Here is a 22,967-nt window from a genome sequence, read left to right on the forward strand (position 1 = left end):
ACTACAGCCACATTACACACTAACTACAGCCACATTACACTCTACAGCCACATTACACTCTAACTACAGCCACATTACACTCTACAGCCACATTACACTCTAACTACAGCCACATTACACTCTAACTACAGCCACATTACACACTAACTACAGCCACATTACACACTAACTACAGCCACATTACACTCTAACTACAGCCACATTACACACTAACTACAGCCACATTACACACTAACTACAGCCACATTACACACTAACTACAGCCACATTACACTCTAACTACAGCCACATTACACACTAACTACAGCCACATTACACACTAACTACAGCCACATTACACACCAACTACAGCCACATTACACACCAACTACAGCCACATTACACACCAACTACAGCCACATTACACACCAACTACAGCCACATTACACACCAACTACAGCCACATTACACACCAACTACAGCCACATTACACACCAACTACAGCCACATTACACACCAACTACAGCCACATTACACACCAACTACAGCCACATTACACACCAACTACAGCCACATTACACACCAACTACAGCCACATTACACACCAACTACAGCCACATTACACACCAACTACAGCCACATTACACACCAACTACAGCCACATTACACACCAACTACAGCCACATTACACACCAACTACAGCCACATTACACACCAACTACAGCCACATTACACACCAACTACAGCCACATTACACACCAACTACAGCCACATTACACACCAACTACGGCCACATTACACACCAACTACGGCCACATTACACACCAACTACGGCCACATTACACACCAACTACGGCCACATTACACACCAACTACGGCCACATTACACACTAACTACGGCCACATTACACACTAACTACAGCCACATTACACACACACACACTAACTACAGCCACATTACACACTAACTACAGCCACATTACACACACACACACTAACTACAGCCACATTACACTCTAACTACAGCCACATTACACACTAACTACAGCCACATTACACACACACACACTCTAACTACAGCCACATTACACACTAACTACAGCCACATTACACACTAACTACAGCCACATTACACACACACACTAACTACAGCCACATTACACACACACACTCTAACTACAGCCACATTACACACTAACTACAGCCACATTACACACTAACTACAGCCACATTACACACACACACACTAACTACAGCCACATTACACACTAACTACAGCCACATTACACACACACACACTAACTACAGCCACATTACACACACACACACTAACTACAGCCACATTACACACTAACTACAGCCACATTACACACACACACACTAACTACAGCCACATTACACACTAACTACAGCCACATTACACACACACACACTAACTACAGCCACATTACACTCTAACTACAGCCACATTACACACTAACTACAGCCACATTACACACACACACACTCTAACTACAGCCACATTACACACTAACTACAGCCACATTACACTCTACAGCCACATTACACTCTAACTACAGCCACATTACACACTAACTACAGCCACATTACACACTAACTACAGCCACATTACACTCTACAGCCACATTACACTCTAACTACAGCCACATTACACTCTACAGCCACATTACACTCTAACTACAGCCACATTACACTCTAACTACAGCCACATTACACACTAACTACAGCCACATTACACACTAACTACAGCCACATTACACTCTAACTACAGCCACATTACACACTAACTACAGCCACATTACACACTAACTACAGCCACATTACACACTAACTACAGCCACATTACACTCTAACTACAGCCACATTACACACTAACTACAGCCACATTACACACACACACACTAACTACAGCCACATTACACACTAACTACAGCCACATTACACACACACACACTAACTACAGCCACATTACACTCTAACTACAGCCACATTACACACTAACTACAGCCACATTACACACACACACACTCTAACTACAGCCACATTACACACTAACTACAGCCACATTACACACTAACTACAGCCACATTACACACACACACACTAACTACAGCCACATTACACACACACACACACACACTCTAACTACAGCCACATTACACACTAACTACAGCCACATTACACACTAACTACAGCCACATTACACACACACACACTAACTACAGCCACATTACACACTAACTACAGCCACATTACACACACACACACTAACTACAGCCACATTACACTCTAACTACAGCCACATTACACACTAACTACAGCCACATTACACACACACACACACTCTAACTACAGCCACATTACACTCTAACTACAGCCACATTACACTCTAACTACAGCCACATTACACACTAACTACAGCCACATTACACACACACACACACACACTCTAACTACAGCCACATTACACTCTAACTACAGCCACATTACACTCTAACTACAGCCACATTACACACTAACTACAGCCACATTACACACACACACACACACTAACTACAGCCACATTACACACTAACTACAGCCACATTACACACCAACTACAGCCACATTACACACCAACTACAGCCACATTACACACCAACTACAGCCACATTACACACTAACTACAGCCACATTACACACTAACTACAGCCACATTACACACACACACACACACTAACTACAGCCACATTACACTCTAACTACAGCCACATTACACACACACACACACACACTCTAACTACAGCCACATTACACTCTAACTACAGCCACATTACACTCTAACTACAGCCACATTACACACTAACTACAGCCACATTACACACACACACACACTAACTACAGCCACATTACACACCAACTACAGCCACATTACACACCAACTACAGCCACGTTACACACTAACTACAGCCACATTACACACACACACACACACTAACTACAGCCACATTACACACTAACTACAGCCACATTACACACACACACACACTAACTACAGCCACATTACACACCAACTACAGCCACGTTACACACTAACTACAGCCACATTACACACACACACACACACCAACTACAGCCACATTACACACTAACTAAAGCTAGAAGGTTGAAATCATAATCAACCACCCCTTTAAGCATTTAGGTGAGATAATTATATAAAAATCCCTATAAAAAATCCCCCCGCAAGAGTCCCATAAGGAGAGATTCCCCCGTCTTCAGGAGTGAATGTATGTCTCTATAAATAACTCTAATAGAGCGGTATCGGTGATCCGCAGATTCTGCTTCCTGAGGTCCTGATCGGAGCACCCTTACTAGTTTGCATTGTCATTAAAATATTAACAAATAATTTGTTCCTGTAATTAAATTGTATTAATTTAGCATTTTTTTTATGATTCATGATGCTGTTTGACAAGTGTATTATTGTGTGTAATGTTCAAAATGTACAGTTTTTGTTTGTGTATCAAAAACTCTAATAGCAATTCTTCTGATTAAAAATGGTTTTTGATTATTATCTACAGTTTGTCTGTAAAATTAAATTATTAATATTATGTTCTTATATTGAGAAAAAAATATATATATAAATAAATCAGTTTTTGGTTATATTGTGCAGCACTAAAAAAATGAATAAATGGGGACATATAAATAAATCCATCCATCATTAGTTTATCCATCTTTCTGTCTGTTCATCCATTTATTCATTAATTCAATCAATTCATTCATAATATTGATTAATTTATATTATTAGTTACATACTTTTTACTGTAACCTGTAGATTTCCATACTAATGGTTGTCTTAATTTATTAATTTTAAGACATTAAACCATTTAGCTTATTTGCCAGAAGCCTTTAACTTCTCTTTTGTTGACAACAGCCTGTTTATAAGAGTTTCTCATCGCAAGTTTGAGACGCGGCATCCACCGTCACAAACGCATGTTTGCTCTGAGACCCTGAATCGTGAGCGCTTCACTCTGAGACTCGCTAACTGACGCCTGTGTGTTTGTGAAGGGATGGTTTTCAGTGTCAGTCTGGGACTTGCTGATCTGATCAACAAAGAAGGGAAGAAAGACGAGCAGAAGAAATACGCCCTCTTCATCGGAGACTCCATCCAGATCAATGAGGTGGGTGATGCTCCTCACCTGTTTATTGTTACCCGGGATGAAGTGAGCGAATCGCTATCAAACGTTCCTGTAACCGTGTGTTCGTCCACAGGAGGATCAAGCCACCATCCTCACCCCGGTGAAGAAGAAGATTAAAAACGTTGGGATTTTCCTCAAGGTAACGTCCGTCTCCTGCGTGTTCGTTCCCACTCCACATGAATGCATGTCAAAAACAAAATCTTGCTCGATTGACTGATAGATATGCTTCCATCCATGCATTTGTAGTCATATTTTGGGTCCCACTTTATATTAAGTGGCTTTAACTACTATGTACTAACATCGAAATGAATAATTTGATACAATGGACTTATTGTGTACATGCAGGTATTTTTTCAAAATATAAGTACAATGTAAAAACATGCATGTAATTACAGCTGTAATTGATTTTTGTAACTACATTTGTAATGACACCGTTGACCTTCCCTGAATAACAGCACACGTGTTTCACAATACAGCATCAACACAATAAGAAGAGTAAACAAGGTTTTCTTTTATTGAATTATGCCGATTTTTAATTCCATGAGACGATGATTTTTATCATGGCAAACTTTGAAGGACTTATTTTGTGAGATGGAACCAGATAGAAAAACTAACTTTTCTCACAATTACATTAAACCTGCATCCTTCCCTCGCACTTTGTAACACAAAATGCCCCGAAGCCCTAAAATTATATATATATATATATATATTTTCTTTTTTGTCCAGAAAGCTTATTTTATTGCATTTTTTTATTTTCACTTTCATTTTTTAATGCAATTTCTTGAGTTATTTTTTAAAAATTACTATTTATTTAATAATAAATAAATAGTAATTTAAGCACATTCCTCCCATTCTTTCAAATTCCATATCGAACAATTGTTCGATGTACTTAAAGCCACTTAATATGAAGTGGGACCAAATTTTGCGATGATGGAAAAACGCCAAGATGTGAAATCCGTTATTTAATGCCATATTAAAAGTTTAATTTTCAACTTTGTATTGGAACAGCTTCAGAGGGCTGAGAAATGAAGATGGGAAAGAACTTGAACTGTTTTCTGTCTGCGTTTCTAGAACGATGACGAAGATGATGACGATGAAGAGGATAATAATGCCGACGAGCTGCTGGGAAAAGGAGCTCGTGGCGCCGCCCTGCTGACCGACAGAACCAGGGTATTTACTTCTGTTTATTAATCATAACCATCATCTATTCAGACTCCTTCAACATCTCTCACATTATCACAGTTTATTCGCTATAGTTTAGACAACGGTAATGAAATATGAGCAGAACTCAGTGGATATTTGACTGGTTTTGTCCGTCCTTCTGTTAGACTCTCACACATGAATTATGTTGAATATCTGTCAGCTGTTAAATTTAACTACACAATTAGATAATACCAGTTTAGCTCAACCAGTGACCAAGCAATGCTTCATGTTGTTCAGTCTGTGTGTAAAAAGAGCATTAGCAATTACGGAAAACACACTTCAGCCGAACATGATCAGCTCAAAGTGGCGGAATCAAATTTTTATATTAATTGTTGGGTGTAATGTGTCACAGTTTACTTTATTTTGCTCTCCTCACTCACACTCATGAACTATAGTGTCCTGATCCCACTAGCGAAACAATATCACAAAGTATATCTGGTGTCTGAATCGGTTTTGCTGTGACTGTATATTCACCTGTGTGTTGTGTGTGCGCTCACGTTCGCTGTGTTCTGATTGGTCAGAATGAGATGACGGCTGAGGAAAAGAGGCGGGCCCATCAGAAGGAACTGGCCAATCAGGTGAACGAGGAGGCCAAGCGGCGACTGACGGAGCAGAAGGGAGGACAGCAGATCCAGAAGTGAGATTTACAACACACACACACACACACGCGTGCTTCTATAAAGGTGCAGTGTGTAATATTTAGGAGGATCTGTTGACAGAAATGCAATATCATATACATAACTGTTTTCAGTGGTGTGTAAAGACCTTACATAATGAACCGTTGTGTTTTTATTAGCTTAGAATGAGCATCTCTACACACACCGCGGGTCCGCTCACATCCACATGTTTCTACGGTGGCCCTGAGCGGACAAACGCGTTTCGTCACTGTGTTGTTCTTCATGATAAGAAGCTGCTAAAGTCAGCGAATAAAACACTGACACAGTGATGAACAAGTAACAATAATATTCACAAAAACATATCGTAGCATTTGCTACTTTTTTAAGTTTCACAAAACAAAAAAAGTAACTTTTTAAAAAAAAAAAGTGTTTCGGGTCAAAATGACCCAAAGGAAGGTTGAAGGTTTAAATAATATTTTTCATTTTTTTTTTTTTTAAGTTGATTTTTATAAAATGTTTTCTATTATAATGTTGAATCTGAATGTCATGTAATGAACTTTAATACAACCAGCATCGATGCAAACGCTCTTCTCTCTTAATGTCCCCCTTCAGAGCCAGAAAGTCCAATGTGTCGTATAAGAACGTTTCCCAGATGCCCCGGGAGAAGGACATCAGAGACATGAAGATCTACATCGATAAGAAGTACGAGACGGTCATCATGCCCGTGTTTGGCATCGCTACGCCTTTTCACATCGCCACCATCAAGGTAAGCGAACCTCGGCGCTCTCGCTGATGTATATCTGACAATCGGGAGCCAGATTCACCAAATATTCCTGAGAACATATGATATATTGGTTAGACTTTACAATAAGGTGCAGTAGTTAACATTAGTTAACATGAACTGCCAAGCTAACTGAGGATATGCTGAACAATACTTCAGCATTTATTAATCTTAGTTAATATTAATTAATGTTTTTGCTTAAGAAGATTGAGTCTGGCCCGTGTTTTGGCCTCATCTGAGTCTCTCTCTCGTGTGTGTGTGTGTGTGTGTGTGTGCAGAACATCAGTATGTCAGTGGAAGGAGACTACACCTATCTGAGGATAAACTTCTTCGTGCCGGGCAGTTCGCTGGGGCGTCACGAGGGCAACATCTTCCCAAACCCCGAGGCCACGTTTGTCAAAGAGATGTAAGAGATTTCATGATGTTGAAGTCCATCGTTGGGCCTGATTCATGAAACACAATGTGTAAAAATTGCTTTAAATCATTTAAAGTCCCCCTGTAGTCAGTTTTATCCCTTATAACTCATCTTTAATCACCAAAATGACACATTTAAACGTTTTTTTCTTGAAAAAATATCTTGCATGTAAGTCGACACCCTTGCCTCATTTAGTATGCGTGGTTCTATGAATATGCAAATGAGCCCCGCCTCCACTCACTCACTCAGCTCAGAGATCCACTGGTTGACGATCACATGTTGATCTGATTGGTTACAAGGTCGTTTGTGACGTCAGAAACACCAGCGATTTCACACCGTGTTTTTGAGACTGTCTTTGGTTCACTGCAGTTTTAAGCAGAAAATACTCAGCAATGCTGTCGACTTATGAACTTACACATGGTGTGTCTTAAAGCATATTAATAACACCACATAGACACATAAACAACATTAAAAGCACCACAGAGGGACTTTAAGATTATTTGCTGCGCGCAGTTCAATGCAAAAATAATGGCCTTTTTTTGTTGTTCTGGGTTTCACTTTTGCGTTAAACAATTAATCCTACTATCAATCAGTTCCAAAAATAAATACAAAACCTGTGCTAATTAAAAGAAAAGGATTAAAAGGATACTTTAATATCCTATTATCTCTGTAAAGCTGCTTTGAAACAGTCTGTATTGTTAAAGCGCTGTATAAATAAAGGTGACTTGCCATTAGTGATGAACACCTGCTGTTAACAAGCAGAACTTCTATACTAACTTGTTCAAAGCGCTGTATAAATGAAGGCGACTAGACATTAGTGATGAACACCTGCTGTTAACAAGCAGAACTACTATACTATACTAATCGTAGCCTACGAGTCAATAGGTGTCATCATCATACAGTCAATACATGCAGTACCAAGTTTATTAGATCCAAGTTTATTAAATAAAGGTGACTTGACTTTATGCATGACCTTACCAACAACATTGAAGCTTCACTCTAACACGCGGTTCTTTTCCTCTTTTAGCACGTACCGCGCGTCTAACCTGAAATCCCCGGGCGATCACTCGGTTCCCTCCACAAACCTGCAGAACGCCTTCCGCATCATCAAGGAGGTGCAGAAGCGCTACAAGACCCGCGAGGCGGAGGAGAAGGAGAAGGAGGGCATCGTCAAGCAGGACTCGCTCGTCATCAACCTCAACCGCAGCAACCCCAAACTCAAAGACCTCTACATCCGGCCCAACATCGCCCAGAAGCGGATGCAGGGCTCGCTCGAGGCGCACACCAACGGTGAGAGGGTCCGGCTCTAGCGGTAGCTCACCCAAGAATTTACTCTCCCTCAAGTCATCCTAGGTCTATGTGACATTTAGGGCTGCAACTAGCGATTATTTTGACAATCGATTAATCGGACGATTATTTTTCGATTAATCGGATAAATTCAATTATATATTTTTTTTTATTATAACTAAATAAAACCCTAAATCAGGGTATTTATGTGTAAAAGTGTACTTTAAAAAGTGCAAAAGCCACACATTGAGTTTTACTAATGTAAATATCTAAACAGAAAAACAAAATATCGTGATTTTATTTCCAATATCGTGCGGCCCTGGATTGTATATTTGCGCAGGTAGTATCGCAATTGTAACCTATTAATTGCAATAATTGTCTTCTAACAAACTATTCAATAAATCTCTATCAAATAAAGTTCCTCAATCTGAAAAGACTGCCTGTCTTGGCTTGTCTCCAGGTTTCCGCTTCACGTCAGTACGCGGAGATAAAGTCGACATCCTTTACAACAACATCAAGCACGCCGTGTTCCAGCCCTGCGACGGCGAGATGATCATTGTGCTGCACTTCCATCTCAAGGTGCGCCATTTTACTGTCACTGAAATACTGTTGCAGTTTTTATTCATGTGTAATTATTTTTATATTCTGTATTTTTATATTTTCTGTATTCTTTTTTTATTTTATGTATTTTTTTATATTATATTTCATATTTTCTGTATTCTTAATTTTTTTTATATTTTCTGCATTATTTTTGATTGAAAATATATTTTATATTTTCTGTTCTTTTTAATTATTTTTTATATTTTCTGTATTTTTAATTTTTATATATTCTGTATTTTTAATCATTTTTATATTTTCTGTTCTTTTTAATTTTTTATATTGTCTATTTTTTATTATTTTTATATTTTCTGTAATATTTTGAATTCTTTTATATTTTCTTTAATATTTTGAATTCTTTTTTATATTTTCTGTAATAGTTTGAATTCTTTTTTAATATTTTCTGTTCTTTTTAATTATTTTTTATATTTTCTGTGTTTTTTAATTCTTTTATATTTTCTGTATTATTTTTAATAGATTTTATATATTCTGAATTAAGAATTTTTAATATTTTCTGTGTTTTTTTTAATACATTTTTTATATTTTCTGTTATTTTGAATTCTTTTTTATATTTTCTGTATTTGTCATTTTTTAATATTCTGAATTTAAGAATTTTCTATATTTTCTTTTTTTTTAATTATATTTTCTGTAATATATTTAAGATTTTTTTTATATTTTCTTTTCTTTTTAATTGTTATTTATATTTTCTGTATTTTTAATTTTGTATATTCTTTGTATTTTAAATTATTTTATTTTTTTTCTGTTATTTTTAATTATTTTTAATATTTTCTGTATTAAGAATTTTTTATATTTTCTGTGTTCTTTTTACTTAGTCTTATATTGTGTGTTCGTTTTCCTCCCGTCTCTCATGGACTGAATGTAACGCAGTTTTGTGTGTGTCGTAGAACGCCATCATGTTCGGTAAGAAGCGGCACACAGACGTGCAGTTCTACACAGAGGTGGGCGAGATCACGACAGACCTGGGCAAACACCAGCACATGCACGACCGCGACGACCTCTACGCAGAACAGATGGAGCGAGAGATGAGACACAAGCTCAAATCCGCCTTCAAGAACTTCATCGAGAAGGTGGAGTCCCTCACCAAGGAAGAGCTGGAGTTCGAGGTTCCCTTCAGAGACCTCGGGTGAGCGAGTCAATGAAGCTCCATGTAACCGCGTCAAGCATGCTTCCATGTCCCCGTACACACATAAGATTTCAATCAAACAATGACTCACTTTTGTGAGTGAAGGTGTTTTTTTTACACCAATACAATTTTTCTTGGGGAAATGCAAAACTTGTGAACGAACAAAGTTAGTTATCGCAAAAGTTTTATGAATGGACTATTGGGGAAATGCAAAGTATTTTGAGTTAACGCAAAACATATTACGTTTTGTGGGGGGTTAAAACAAACTAGGTTTTTTTGCTTAATGTGTTTTTTTTGTTGTTTTTTTGCTTAACGCAAAATGTTTCAGGTTTCAGGGCGCCCCCTACAGGAGCACCTGTTTACTGCAGCCCACTTCCAGCTCGCTCTGCAACGTCACCGAGTGGGTGAGTGTCTCGCCACACACATCCACACACACCCATACTAGTGGAGCGGATCGCCACACACCCATACTAGTGGAGCGGATCGCCACACACATCCACACACACCCATACTAGTGGAGCGGATCGCCACACACCCATACTAGTGGAGCGGATCGCCACACACCCACACACACCCATACTAGTGGAGCGGATCGCCACACACCCACACACACCCATACTAGTGGAGCGGATCGCCACACACCCACACACACCCATACTAGTGGAGCGGATCGCCACACACATCCACACACACCCATACTAGTGGAGCGGATCGCCACACACCCATACTAGTGGAGCGGATCGCCACACACACCCATACTAGTGGAGCGGATCGCCACACACACCCACACACACCCATACTAGTGGAGCGGATCGCCACACACCCACACACACCCATACTAGTGGAGCGGATCGCCACACACACCCATACTAGTGGTGGAGCGGATCGCCACACACCCACACACACCCATACTAGTGGAGCGGATCGCCACACACACCCACACACACCCATACTAGTGGAGCGGATCGCCACACACACCCACACACACCCATACTAGTGGAGCGGATCGCCACACACACCCACACACACCCATACTAGTGGTGGAGCGGATCGCCACACACACCCATACTAGTGGAGCGGATCGCCACACACCCATACTAGTGGAGCGGATCGCCACACACCCACACACACCCATACTAGTGGAGCGGATCGCCACACACACCCACACACACCCATACTAGTGGAGCGGATCGCCACACACACCCACACACACCCATACTAGTGGTGGAGCGGATCGCCACACACCCACACACACCCATACTAGTGGTGGAGCGGATCGCCACACACCCACACACACCCATACTAGTGGTGGAGCGGATCGCCACACACCCACACACACCCATACTAGTGGAGCGGATCGCCACACACCCACACACACCCATACTAGTGGAGCGGATCGCCACACACCCACACACACCCATACTAGTGGGATCGCCACACACCCACACACACCCATACTAGTGGAGCGGATCTCAACATTCATGGTTCCGATCATTTTTCATATATATATATATATATATATATATATATATATATATATATATATATATATATATATATATATATATATATATATTAGGGCTGTCAAACGATTAATCGCATCCAAAATAAAAGTTTGTGTTTACATAATATATGTGTGTGTAGTGTGTATAATTATTTTGTATATATAAATACACACACATGCATGTATATATTTAAGAAAAATGTGTTATTAATATATAGAATATTTATATTTATATATAATATTAATTATGTATAAATATATATAAAATATATACATGCAAATATTTCTTAAATATATACATGCATGTGTGTGTATTTATATATACAAAATAATTATACACACTACACACACATATATTATGTAAACACAAACTTTTATTTTGGATGCGATTAATCGCGATTAATCATTTGACAGCCCTAATATATATATATATTAGAGGTGGGCATAGATTAATTTTTTTAATCTAGATTAATCTAGATTAATATTGAAATTAATCTAGATTAATCTAGATTAAAATGGCTCATTTGAATTCTCCCGAAGGCATTCAGAATATGTGTGCTACTACCCAAATAATGACTAAAAGTAAGTCTTTGAGAATAGTTTGCCTCGCGTAGGGATGTGCATTTCTGCCAAAAATGCCATTCGACAATCGAGGAGCAAAAGTCGAATATCGTTTAAAAAAAAAACGCAATGACAGAAAGGGAGGCCAATTTCATCTTTAGCGATTTGTCATCAAACAAACTGTTTATTAATTGAACAAGTAACATGTTTTCGTCCTTTTTTTTTAACATAGTAGGCTAATTGGAAGAAGAAGAAAAACAATACGCACGACAGTCCGTTTTTGCATCGCCAATGCTCGTTAGATCAAAAAATAATGTCATATGTCATAAGAATTTTATGTGAACCTGCCTTGTTACTGCAATAGCCTCATTTTTAAACAAATTAGTTTCAATCAATGTAAACTATTCGTGTGATTATGCCACTGTGCAATACACGCGCAATACACACACAATGTATTACCTGAATGAAATGAAATCGAATGTATCGTCCTGTGGAATCATTCATTCACAGACAGCTTACGAAGATGTTCAACTAATAAAGATCTTCATCGCTGGCAAAAATATGATGCATTTGCAGATTTGTATTCACTAGACTAGACTGTAGATCGGCCACTTCATCCAACGCTCTTGATGCTCTTAAATCTTCCTGTTTCGACTCCGAGTGTGAATTGAAAGCGCTTCAGACGATTCAGTGCGCGAGGAACTGAACAGATCAACTGATTCGCGAACCGATTTAGACAGATCATCTGACAACTTGTTTGATGAAGTCTTTGAACAGAATCGACTCAAAAGAGTGATTCATTTGTAAATGAGCATCGCTCATGCCCATACAAGGACACAGCGCGCTTGGAATAAACTCATTTAACAACGTATTGCATTAAAATAAAGTAACGAGAGGAACGTCGCCCAACGTAACAAAGTAAAAGTACACCTTGTGTCCCTGACAGGAAAATACCCTACTGCGCGATCTGTGACAGTAGGCGCGGCGTCATACTACACATTAGAATTGCGCGAAAATATAACGATATTCGAAAAAGCTATTTATGATCCCAACCCAACTTTGATTAACGGCGATATTTTTTTTATCGCCCGATAAGAGTCTCACGTTAACGCAGCACGTTAACGCCGATAACCGCCCAGCACTAATATATATATATATACATACACGCACCCTACACACAGTCACACACACACCCACACACAGTCACACACACCCGTTCTCACGGCCGACTCTCTCCCGCAGCCTCCGTTCGTGGTGACGCTCGACGAGGTAGAGCTGGTTCACTTCGAGCGAGTCCAGTTCCACCTCAAGAACTTCGACGTGGTCATCGTTTATAAAGACTACAACAAGAAAGTCACCATGATCAACGCCGTGCCCGTCAACTCTCTGGATCCCATCAAAGAGTGGCTCAAGTAAGATTGTAACTAGTGATGTGTCGCCATGGATGTACATGGAAAATAAATGTTTAATTGCTGCAGTTGTTTTCATGTTATTGACTATCTTTAAAGGTGCAGTGTGTAAATTTGAACAGCATCTAGTGGTGAGGTTGCGAATTGCACTCAACAGAACTTACGGTGGCCGACAGGAAGTGATGTCGTCGTCTGAGACAGCAGAGAGTTGCCAGTTTATTAACCCTCTGGGGACCAAGGTGTTTTTGGGGTCCTTGAGATGTTTTGACATGCCCTGACATTTGTGCTTTTTTCAGTTGCTTATAAACATATTAATGGCACAGGTGTAATTACACTCTATTTAGCACAAACAGGGCTACCATAATATGTGAGCAACATGTATGTACATGTTTGTATTTTTGAGAGAATATTGTTTATGCGTGGTTATTGAAAAAACTAAAAATTAAAGTTTCTGAAATAAGGCCACAAAACACATACTAAATACACTCACCGGCCACTTTATTAGGTACACCTGTCCAACTGCTCGTTAACACTTAATTTCTAAGCAGCCAATCACATGGCGGCAACTCAGTGCATTTAGGCATGTAGACATGGTCAAGACAATCTCCTGCAGTTCAAACCAAGCATCAGTATGGGGAAGAACGTTGATTTGAGTGACTTTGAACGTGGCATGATTGTTGGTGCCAGAAGGGCTGGTCTGAGTATTTCAGAAACTGCTAATCTACTGGGATTTTCACGCACAACCATCTCTAGGGTTTACAGAGAATGGTCCGAAAAAGAAAAAACATCCAGTGAGCGGCAGTTCTGTGGGCGGAAATGCCTTGTTGATGCCAGAGGTCAGAGGAGAATGGCCAGACTGGTTCGAGCTGATAGAAGGGCAACAGTGACTGAAATAACCACTCGTTACAACCGAGGTATGCAGCAAAGCATTTGTGAAGCCACAACACGCACAACCTTGAGGCGGATGGGCTACAACAGCAGAAGACTCCACCGGGTACCACTCATCTCCACTACAAATAGGAAAAAGAGGCTACAATTTGCAAGAGCTCACCAAAATTGAACAGTTGAAGACTGGAAAAATGTTGCCTGGTCTGATGAGTCTCGATTTCTGTTGAGACATTCAGATGGTAGAGTCAGAATTTGGCGTAAACAGAATGAGAACATGGAACCATCATGCCTTGTTACCACTGTGCAGGCTGGTGGTGGTGGTGTAATGGTGTGGGGGATGTTTTCCTGGCACACTTTAGGCCCCTTAGTGCCAATTGGGCATCGTTTAAATGCCACGGCCTACCTGAGCATTGTTTCTGACCATGTCCATCCCTTTATGGCCACCATGTACCCATCCTCTGATGGCTACTTCCACCATGTCACAAAGCTCTAATCATTTCAAATTGGTTTCTTGAACATGACAATGAGTTCACTGTACTAAAATGGCCTCCACAGTCACCAGATCTCAACCCAATAGAGCATCTTTGGGATGTGGTGGAACGGGAGATTCGCATCATGGATGTGCAGCCGACAAATCTGCGGCAACTGTGTGATGCCATCATGTCAATATGGACCAAACTCCCTGAGGAATGCTTCCAGCACCTTGTTGAATCTATGCCACGAAGAATTGAGGCAGTTCTGAAGGCAAAAGGGGGTCCAACCCGTTACTAGCATGGGGTACCTAATAAAGTGGCCGGTGAGTGTATGTGTCCACAAGACTTTTGACTAATGGATGTTGTCGCCTAGAGTTTTTTCTTCAAAATGATCTGAAAATCATCCTGCCTTATCATTCACATAAAACAATAGATTATAATAGAGGTTCACAGTTCCAATTATTTATTTATTTTTCAAGTTGTGCTTGCAAATTGTATAATATCAAATCTAAACATTTCTAGTAATTGTGCAGTTAATTCTCATACTGTTTTTACAGAAAGTTTGGGAATATATCCCAAATGTGTCACTAATAAAACACAATACAAATAATTTAAAGAGGAGGTTTATTGAGCTTTTAAGATTTTCCTAAGATTTATTTATATGTAGCCTACATATATTTTTTGCTATTTTAATAAAAAGGTTACAATTACAACAACAATTAAAATTGTAACTAAATTTCAAATGTAATCTTTCTTTGTATATACTAAAGTATACATTTTATCATACATATTTCACAGTTGCGGATTAATTAGTTTGAATATAGCCTACAATCGAACAAACACTATAATACGACATCTTGTCTTTCATATGTAACATATCGTTTTTATGATTAGGACATATAAATGTTAATTTGCAGTTTAATACGTTGCTTATACAAAAATATTTAATTTCAACATATTTCAGTCTACTTTTACTCATCTCAGTATTGGAATATAGTTAGGTAAAAGCTGTTCATTCATTCACACACAAAAACGCGATTCAAACAGTCTTTTTGTTTACAGACACTATTTCATATCGCGATTAGCACAAAGCACTTGAAAATAAAGAATGTACCTATTTCCTCGGCTGGATCCGTTGCTCCTCCAAATGAAACTACCTGTAGCCTACTTCTGAGGTAATTTTTTCCAGGATTATTATTAAGATAGTATTATTCCTCACAGCGTCGTAAATCTGAGTCTCTTTCGGTGGTTATCCAGCTGATGTGGGCGTGGATCGCCTCAGAGCGTTTGTGTTTGAATAGAGCGCGCGCTCCGTGGGCGTGGTCAAATTAACTTTAATTAGCTGAGACGAGAACGACTATCATCTCTCTCTTTTCGTACAGATTACATAAAATGAGAAAATTTGTTTTTTATATAAATTACTTAATTTAAAAGATAATTCAGGCCTCATGCCTGTGTGCCTGTATAACTGTTTGACTGAGTATTTGCAGAGTTACAGATGATTTTTCGGACGCGTTTCAGAATGGACTTCACTGACAGAGAGAACGCAGAACGCGCATCATGTTTATTTTTCTTTATTAGGCGAAAAGCACAACACTTTTTTTTTTATTATGAGGTTCCACAAAAAAAATACAAACTTAACAGGATCGAATGATGTACAACACTTATATGTAAGATCAAAATCAACAGAGTAATTTGAGTCTCTTTTGCACTGATAAGGAAAAAAGTGAGCTGGTATCGCCGGCGAGACCACCGACCCCAGAGGGTTAATGAGGTTTCTTTACAAAGATTAAGAATATGTTTACTTAATAATATTCACAATAACATATCGTTTTACTGAATAATTGTTACTTGTTCATCACTGTGTCAGTGTTTTATTCGCTGACTTTAGCAGCTTCTTATCATGAAGAACGACACAGTGACGAAACCCGTTTGTCCGCTCAGGGCCACCGTAGAAACATTTCGATGTGAGCGGACCCGCGGTGTGTGTAGAGAGAAATGCCTCATTCTAAGCTAATAAACACATAACGGTTCATTATGTAAGGTCTTTACACACCACTGAAAACAGTTATGTATATGATATTGCATTTCTGTCAACAGATCCTCCTAAATATTACACACTGCACCTTTAAATTAAACATATCAGCCAATATAGAGGATGTCAACATCTGCCATCTAAAAACATGTATCGTTAAATCGCTAATGCTAACAGAGTGAATGTGTGTGTGCAGCTCGTGTGATATCAAGTACACCGAGGGCGTCCAGTCTCTGAACTGGACCAAGATCATGAAGACTATAGTGGACGACCCCGAGGGCTTCTTCGAACAGGGCGGCTGGTCCTTCCTCGACCCTGAGAGTGAGGTGAGCGTCTGCTGTGATGAGGGGTGGGGGTTAACACAAAAGAGTTTTTTGGAGTTAGCTTAAATTAGGTGCCGTGTGTCTCAGGGAAGCGGAGCGGAGGACGACTCTGAGTCTGAGATGGAGGACGAGACCTTCAACCCCTCGGCTGATGAGGAGGAGGAGGAGGAGGAGGACAGTGATGAAGACTACTCCTCTGAGACCGAGGACTCCTGTAATGGTAAGGCTCGCTTCACTTTTGCTGCATTTGATTTTAGCTCTAGGAACTCTTTTGAGGGACAAATTTACTCGTACTTCAGAGTCGGTCTAGCGCTATAGGAACTACAGTGACGGTAGTGTTCGCTGATTGGCCAAACGCACGCGAAACACCAGAAACCGCGATTTAAAAAAAGCTGTGTACACAGATTCTGGAGTAAATATATAATAAGGTATAATCTAACTCTACGAACATGTAAAACAGTGATAGATGAAGCTCTAACTCTAAACCCAACGCGACTTTGAGGAGGCCGAGAGAAACATGATTGTGAACACTGGACATCAACACACGCCATACGCTGATAACTCGTAACAGTTGAATCTGATAACGTGTTAGACAGATCGTACACTGATGAACACGGAGAATGCGAACGCTGTCCTTCTCAGCGCCGTCAAAATAAAAGTCCCAACAACAAGCGGGTCTTGCGTCACTTCAGAGTTCCTCCTGGCGCTCGAACGCAACCAGGAAATGTTCCTAAGGGGGACCAGTAGTTCTCGGCCTGTAATCAGGGGTCGCACGCGGTGCTGGAGTTTGACTTTTTGAAATGTAAGTCCTGGAAAACCCTTGAAAGCAGCCATGTTTATGAAGAGAGGTGCTGGAAAAGTGCTTGAATTATTGAAAGACAATATGAAATTAGTGCTTAATTGTTTCGAGAAGACAATATTTTCACACAAAATGAACACTGCAGCCCGTCTGATATCGATATAAAGACAGTTCGCATGGCTGTGAACGTGATATTGCTCATATACATATACAAGTACATGATACAGCTTTCATTCTTGCGCTCCATCATAATTAATGGTGAAAAACCAGTTTGAATAAGGAAAGCGATTTCTTTATCACAGTATCCTTTCAATGGTTAAAGTTTCCAGTCAGTGCATGTGTTGCACTTTATTCGTACCATTTAGTTTCATTAGTTCATTTTTATTTATCCGTTTGCCTTTTTTAGAATTTGAAAGATAATGATATTGTTTGATAAGTGAAATCTCTGATTATAGCCCTTGAAAGTCCTGGAATTTAATTTGACAGTGTCTGTACGAACCCTGTGTGATTGGTTAGTAGGTCGCAGAAGCTCCTGATTGGTTGTCTGAGTGATCATGTGATTGTTGATCTCAGATTACAGCGCGTCTCTGGGCAGCGAAGAGGAGAGTGGGAAAGACTGGGACGAACTGGAGGAGGAAGCCAGGAAAGGTGAGTTCAATCCACTGTTTTCCCTCCAGAATGATGTCACTTCCTGGAGGATCTGTTAGTTGTTGTTATGGTGTAGTATGATGTGTATTGGCAGGACGGCACATGTGAATAGGGTGAAAATGTAAAGTTATAGATATCGCTATACTTCCCTAGTTAATCAATCACAGTACGTTAAGACGAGTGATTACGATTTTCCTCGAATGTTATGGTTAAATATGCGGATGATGCATTATTGAATTAAATATGCATTAATTTGCACACATTTCCAGAACAGAAATCTAAACTTTGGATAAAGCCAAGTTCAAAATTCATCTTTTTATCACTTCATAAATCATCAAATACTGTAAAATACACAGTAAATAAAAAACGTTTTAGGAATAGTGTTCTTTAGATATATGTATATTTGGCTTATTTGAAGTAAAGATTTAGTTTTTGATAAAAGTAGTTTTTGTTTATTAATATTTTATTCCTTTAAGCTAATTTGAAGTAATAAAACTATAATGTAGTAGTATTATTTAATTTGAACATTATTATATTAGTAGTAGTGTTTCCCTGTCAGAGGAGTTTGGGAAACTCGGTTTGAGCCTTCAATGATATGACTTGTAATTGAAATATACCAACTCAAATAGAAGTTCAATAAAATAAACACTTAAATGTGTGTGTTGGGTTTTTTCTTTCCACTAATCTGAATAAAGACAAATCTATGGAAGCTTGTTTACGCCACAGTATAAAACATTTTAAAAGATAATTCTGACTTTATATCGCAATTCTGACTTTATATCTCGCAATTCTGACTTTATATCTCGCAATTCTGACTTTATCACGCAATTCTGACTTTATATCTCGCAATTCTGACTTTATATCTCGCAATTCTGACTTTATATCACGCAATTCTGACTTTATATCACGCAATTCTGACTTTATAACACGCAATTCTGACTTTATATCCGCAATTCTGACTTTATATCACGCAATTCTGACTTTATATCACGCAATTCTGACTTTATAACACGCAATTCTGACTTTATATCACGCAATTCTGACTTTATAACCTGCAATTCTGACTTTATAACACGCAATTCTGACTTTATATCACGCAATTCTGACTTTATATCACGCAATTCTGACTTTATATCACGCAATTCTGACTTTATATCACGCAATTCTGACTTTATATCTCGCAATTCTGACTTTATAACCTGCAATTCTGACTTTATATCACGCAATTCTGACTTTATAACACGCAATTCTGACTTTATATCTCGCAATTCTGACTTTATATCTCGCAATTCTGACTTTATAACACGCAATTCTGACTTTATATCACGCAATTCTGACTTTATATCTCGCAATTCTGACTTTATATCTCGCAATTCTGACTTTATAACACGCAATTCTGACTTTATATCACGCAATTCTGACTTTATATCTCGCAATTCTGACTTTATAACACGCAATTCTGACTTTATATCACGCAATTCTGACTTTATATCACGCAATTCTGACTTTATATCACGCAATTCTGACTTTATATCACGCAATTCTGACTTTATATCTCGCAATTCTGACTTTATAACCTGCAATTCTGACTTTATATCACGCAATTCTGACTTTATAACACGCAATTCTGACTTTATATCACGCAATTCTGACTTTATATCTCGCAATTCTGACTTTATAACACGCAATTCTGACTTTATATCACGCAATTCTGACTTTATATCACGCAATTCTGACTTTATATCTCGCAATTCTGACTTTATATCTCGCAATTCTGACTTTATAACACGCAATTCTGACTTTATATCCCGCAATTCTGACTTTATAACCTGCAATTCTGACTTTATATCACGCAATTCTGACTTTATATCACGCAATTCTGACTTTATATCTCGCAATTCTGACTTTATAACCTGCAATTCTGACTTTATATCTCGCAATTCTGACTTTATATCACGCAATTCTGACTTTATATCACGCAATTCTGACTTTATAACCTGCAATTCTGACTTTATATCACGCAATTCTGACTTTATAACCTGCAATTCTGACTTTATATCACGCAATTCTGACTTTATATCTCCCAATTCTGACTTTATAACACGCAATTCTGACTTTATATCACGCAATTCTGACTTTATAACACGCAATTCTGACTTTATATCACGCAATTCTGACTTTATATCACGCAATTCTGACTTTATATCACGCAATTCTGACTTTATATCTGGCAATTCTGACTTTATATCTCGCAATTCTGACTTTATATCTGGCAATTCTGACTTTATATCAGGCAATTCTGACTTTATATCTCGCAATTCTGACTTTATAACACGCAATTCTGACTTTATATCACGCAATTCTGACTTTATATCACGCAATTCTGACTTTATATCACGCAATTCTGACTTTATATCTGGCAATTCTGACTTTATATCACGCAATTCTGACTTTATATCTCGCAATTCTGACTTTATATCACGCAATTCTGACTTTATATCTCGCAATTCTGACTTTATAACACGCAATTCTGACTTTATATCACGCAATTCTGACTTTATATCACGCAATTCTGACTTTATATCTCGCAATTCTGACTTTATATCTCGCAATTCTGACTTTATAACACGCAATTCTGACTTTATATCACGCAATTCTGACTTTATATCACGCAATTCTGACTTTATATCACGCAATTCTGACTTTATATCTCGCAATTCTGACTTTATATCTGGCAATTCTGACTTTATATCTCGCAATTCTGACTTTATATCTGGCAATTCTGACTTTATATCAGGCAATTCTGACTTTATATCACGCAATTCTGACTATATATCACGCAATTCTGACTTTATATCAGGCAATTCTGACTTTATATCAGGCAATTCTGACTTTATATCACGCAATTCTGACTATATCAGGCAATTCTGACTTTATATCACGCAATTCTGACTTTATATCACGCAATTCTGACTTTATATCTCACAATTGTGAGATGAAAAAGTAGCATTTAGCTTTTTTATTTTTACAAATCAACCCAAAATTTACCAGTGCATGAAAAAACAACATTTTCTGTTTTCACATCTCCATCACACTATACAACACACTGATTGGTGATCTTTGGTTGTTTCCATCAGCTGATCGAGAGAGTCAATATGAGGACACAGAGGAGACGACAAACCGGAAGAGGAAAGGCCGTTCGTCAGCTCCACCGCCCAGCAGCAAGAAGAAGAGGCGACATTAGACACACACACACACACACACACTGCCAAACACGTGTCCCACAGTCCTCTTTTACTGCCCCCCCCCCCCCCACACACACACACACACACACACACTGTGTCTGATGTAAATAGCGCCGGCCAGCGCTGGTGTGTGCTGTAGGATAGTGGTTTTCATATCAGCGGATGGACGTGGATTTTCCTGCGTTGCATCCCGTGTGTGTGTGTGTGCGAGCGCTGTTCTGAAACGTACATGTGACGTAGTGTTGGTGTTTAAGTAACACTCATCCTTCCGGCTCGTCTCTCTCTCTCTCTCTCTCTCTCTCTCTCTCTCTCTCTCTCTCTCTCTCTCTCTCTCTCTCTCTCTCTCTCTCTCTCTCTCTCTCTCTCTCTCTCTCTCTCTCTCTCTCTCTCTCTCTCTCTCTCTCTCTCTCTCTCTGTCCTGCTCGTTTCTGAATAGTTCATGGCTTTTACGTTAGCACATAATGATTCACTTTGTGCTTTTTCTGTTTTTCTAATTCGAGGGGACGCAAACACACACACACACACACACACATTGTAAACATACACTTATTTTTTCCCTTTAATACTCTTTTGCTCATTCTGGATTGGTAGTCTTGTATTGTTCAATCAAAAAAAGTTTTTCTTTTTCTTTTTTTTTTAATAAAAGTTAAGTGAAAAAAAAAAAAAAAAATGTTTGTTTCTCATTTAAACCTTATTTCTAGATCAAGGGTTTTCTCGTCGCATCCAGTGGTTTGTTGACGTGGTCCTCAACTGGTTTGGTCATTAAGCCGTGACCCATATTTTTTAGGAATTTAAACAAAGCTAATTTATTTTAAAAAGGACAATCACACGCGCCGTACCGCTGTGATGATGAATTAACCATG

General features: G+C 38.8%; 1 protein-coding gene across 1 annotated transcript in view; it reads left to right on the top strand.

Moving 5' to 3' along the window:
- The window catches only part of supt16h (SPT16 homolog, facilitates chromatin remodeling subunit), a 41,290-nt gene extending 18,939 nt beyond the window's left edge, over nucleotides 1-22,351 (top strand). Inside the window, exons 10-24 of the mRNA XM_056235690.1 lie at nucleotides 4,045-4,157; nucleotides 4,249-4,314; nucleotides 5,247-5,345; nucleotides 5,900-6,015; nucleotides 6,608-6,761; nucleotides 7,055-7,182; nucleotides 8,219-8,481; nucleotides 8,939-9,057; nucleotides 9,981-10,219; nucleotides 10,548-10,623; nucleotides 13,527-13,696; nucleotides 17,286-17,415; nucleotides 17,500-17,632; nucleotides 18,785-18,859; nucleotides 21,997-22,351. Of these exons, the coding sequence (XP_056091665.1) occupies nucleotides 4,045-4,157; nucleotides 4,249-4,314; nucleotides 5,247-5,345; nucleotides 5,900-6,015; nucleotides 6,608-6,761; nucleotides 7,055-7,182; nucleotides 8,219-8,481; nucleotides 8,939-9,057; nucleotides 9,981-10,219; nucleotides 10,548-10,623; nucleotides 13,527-13,696; nucleotides 17,286-17,415; nucleotides 17,500-17,632; nucleotides 18,785-18,859; nucleotides 21,997-22,103 (1,988 nt within the window). The 3' untranslated portion in view covers nucleotides 22,104-22,351. The remainder of the gene's footprint in view (nucleotides 1-4,044; nucleotides 4,158-4,248; nucleotides 4,315-5,246; nucleotides 5,346-5,899; nucleotides 6,016-6,607; nucleotides 6,762-7,054; nucleotides 7,183-8,218; nucleotides 8,482-8,938; nucleotides 9,058-9,980; nucleotides 10,220-10,547; nucleotides 10,624-13,526; nucleotides 13,697-17,285; nucleotides 17,416-17,499; nucleotides 17,633-18,784; nucleotides 18,860-21,996) is intronic.
- Nucleotides 22,352-22,967: the final 616 nt, after the last annotated feature.

This window comes from Rhinichthys klamathensis, unplaced genomic scaffold (assembly GCF_029890125.1).
Source record: "Rhinichthys klamathensis goyatoka isolate OS25496 unplaced genomic scaffold, OSU_Roscu_1.1 h1tg000429l_1, whole genome shotgun sequence".
NCBI lineage: Eukaryota > Metazoa > Chordata > Actinopteri > Cypriniformes > Leuciscidae > Rhinichthys > Rhinichthys klamathensis.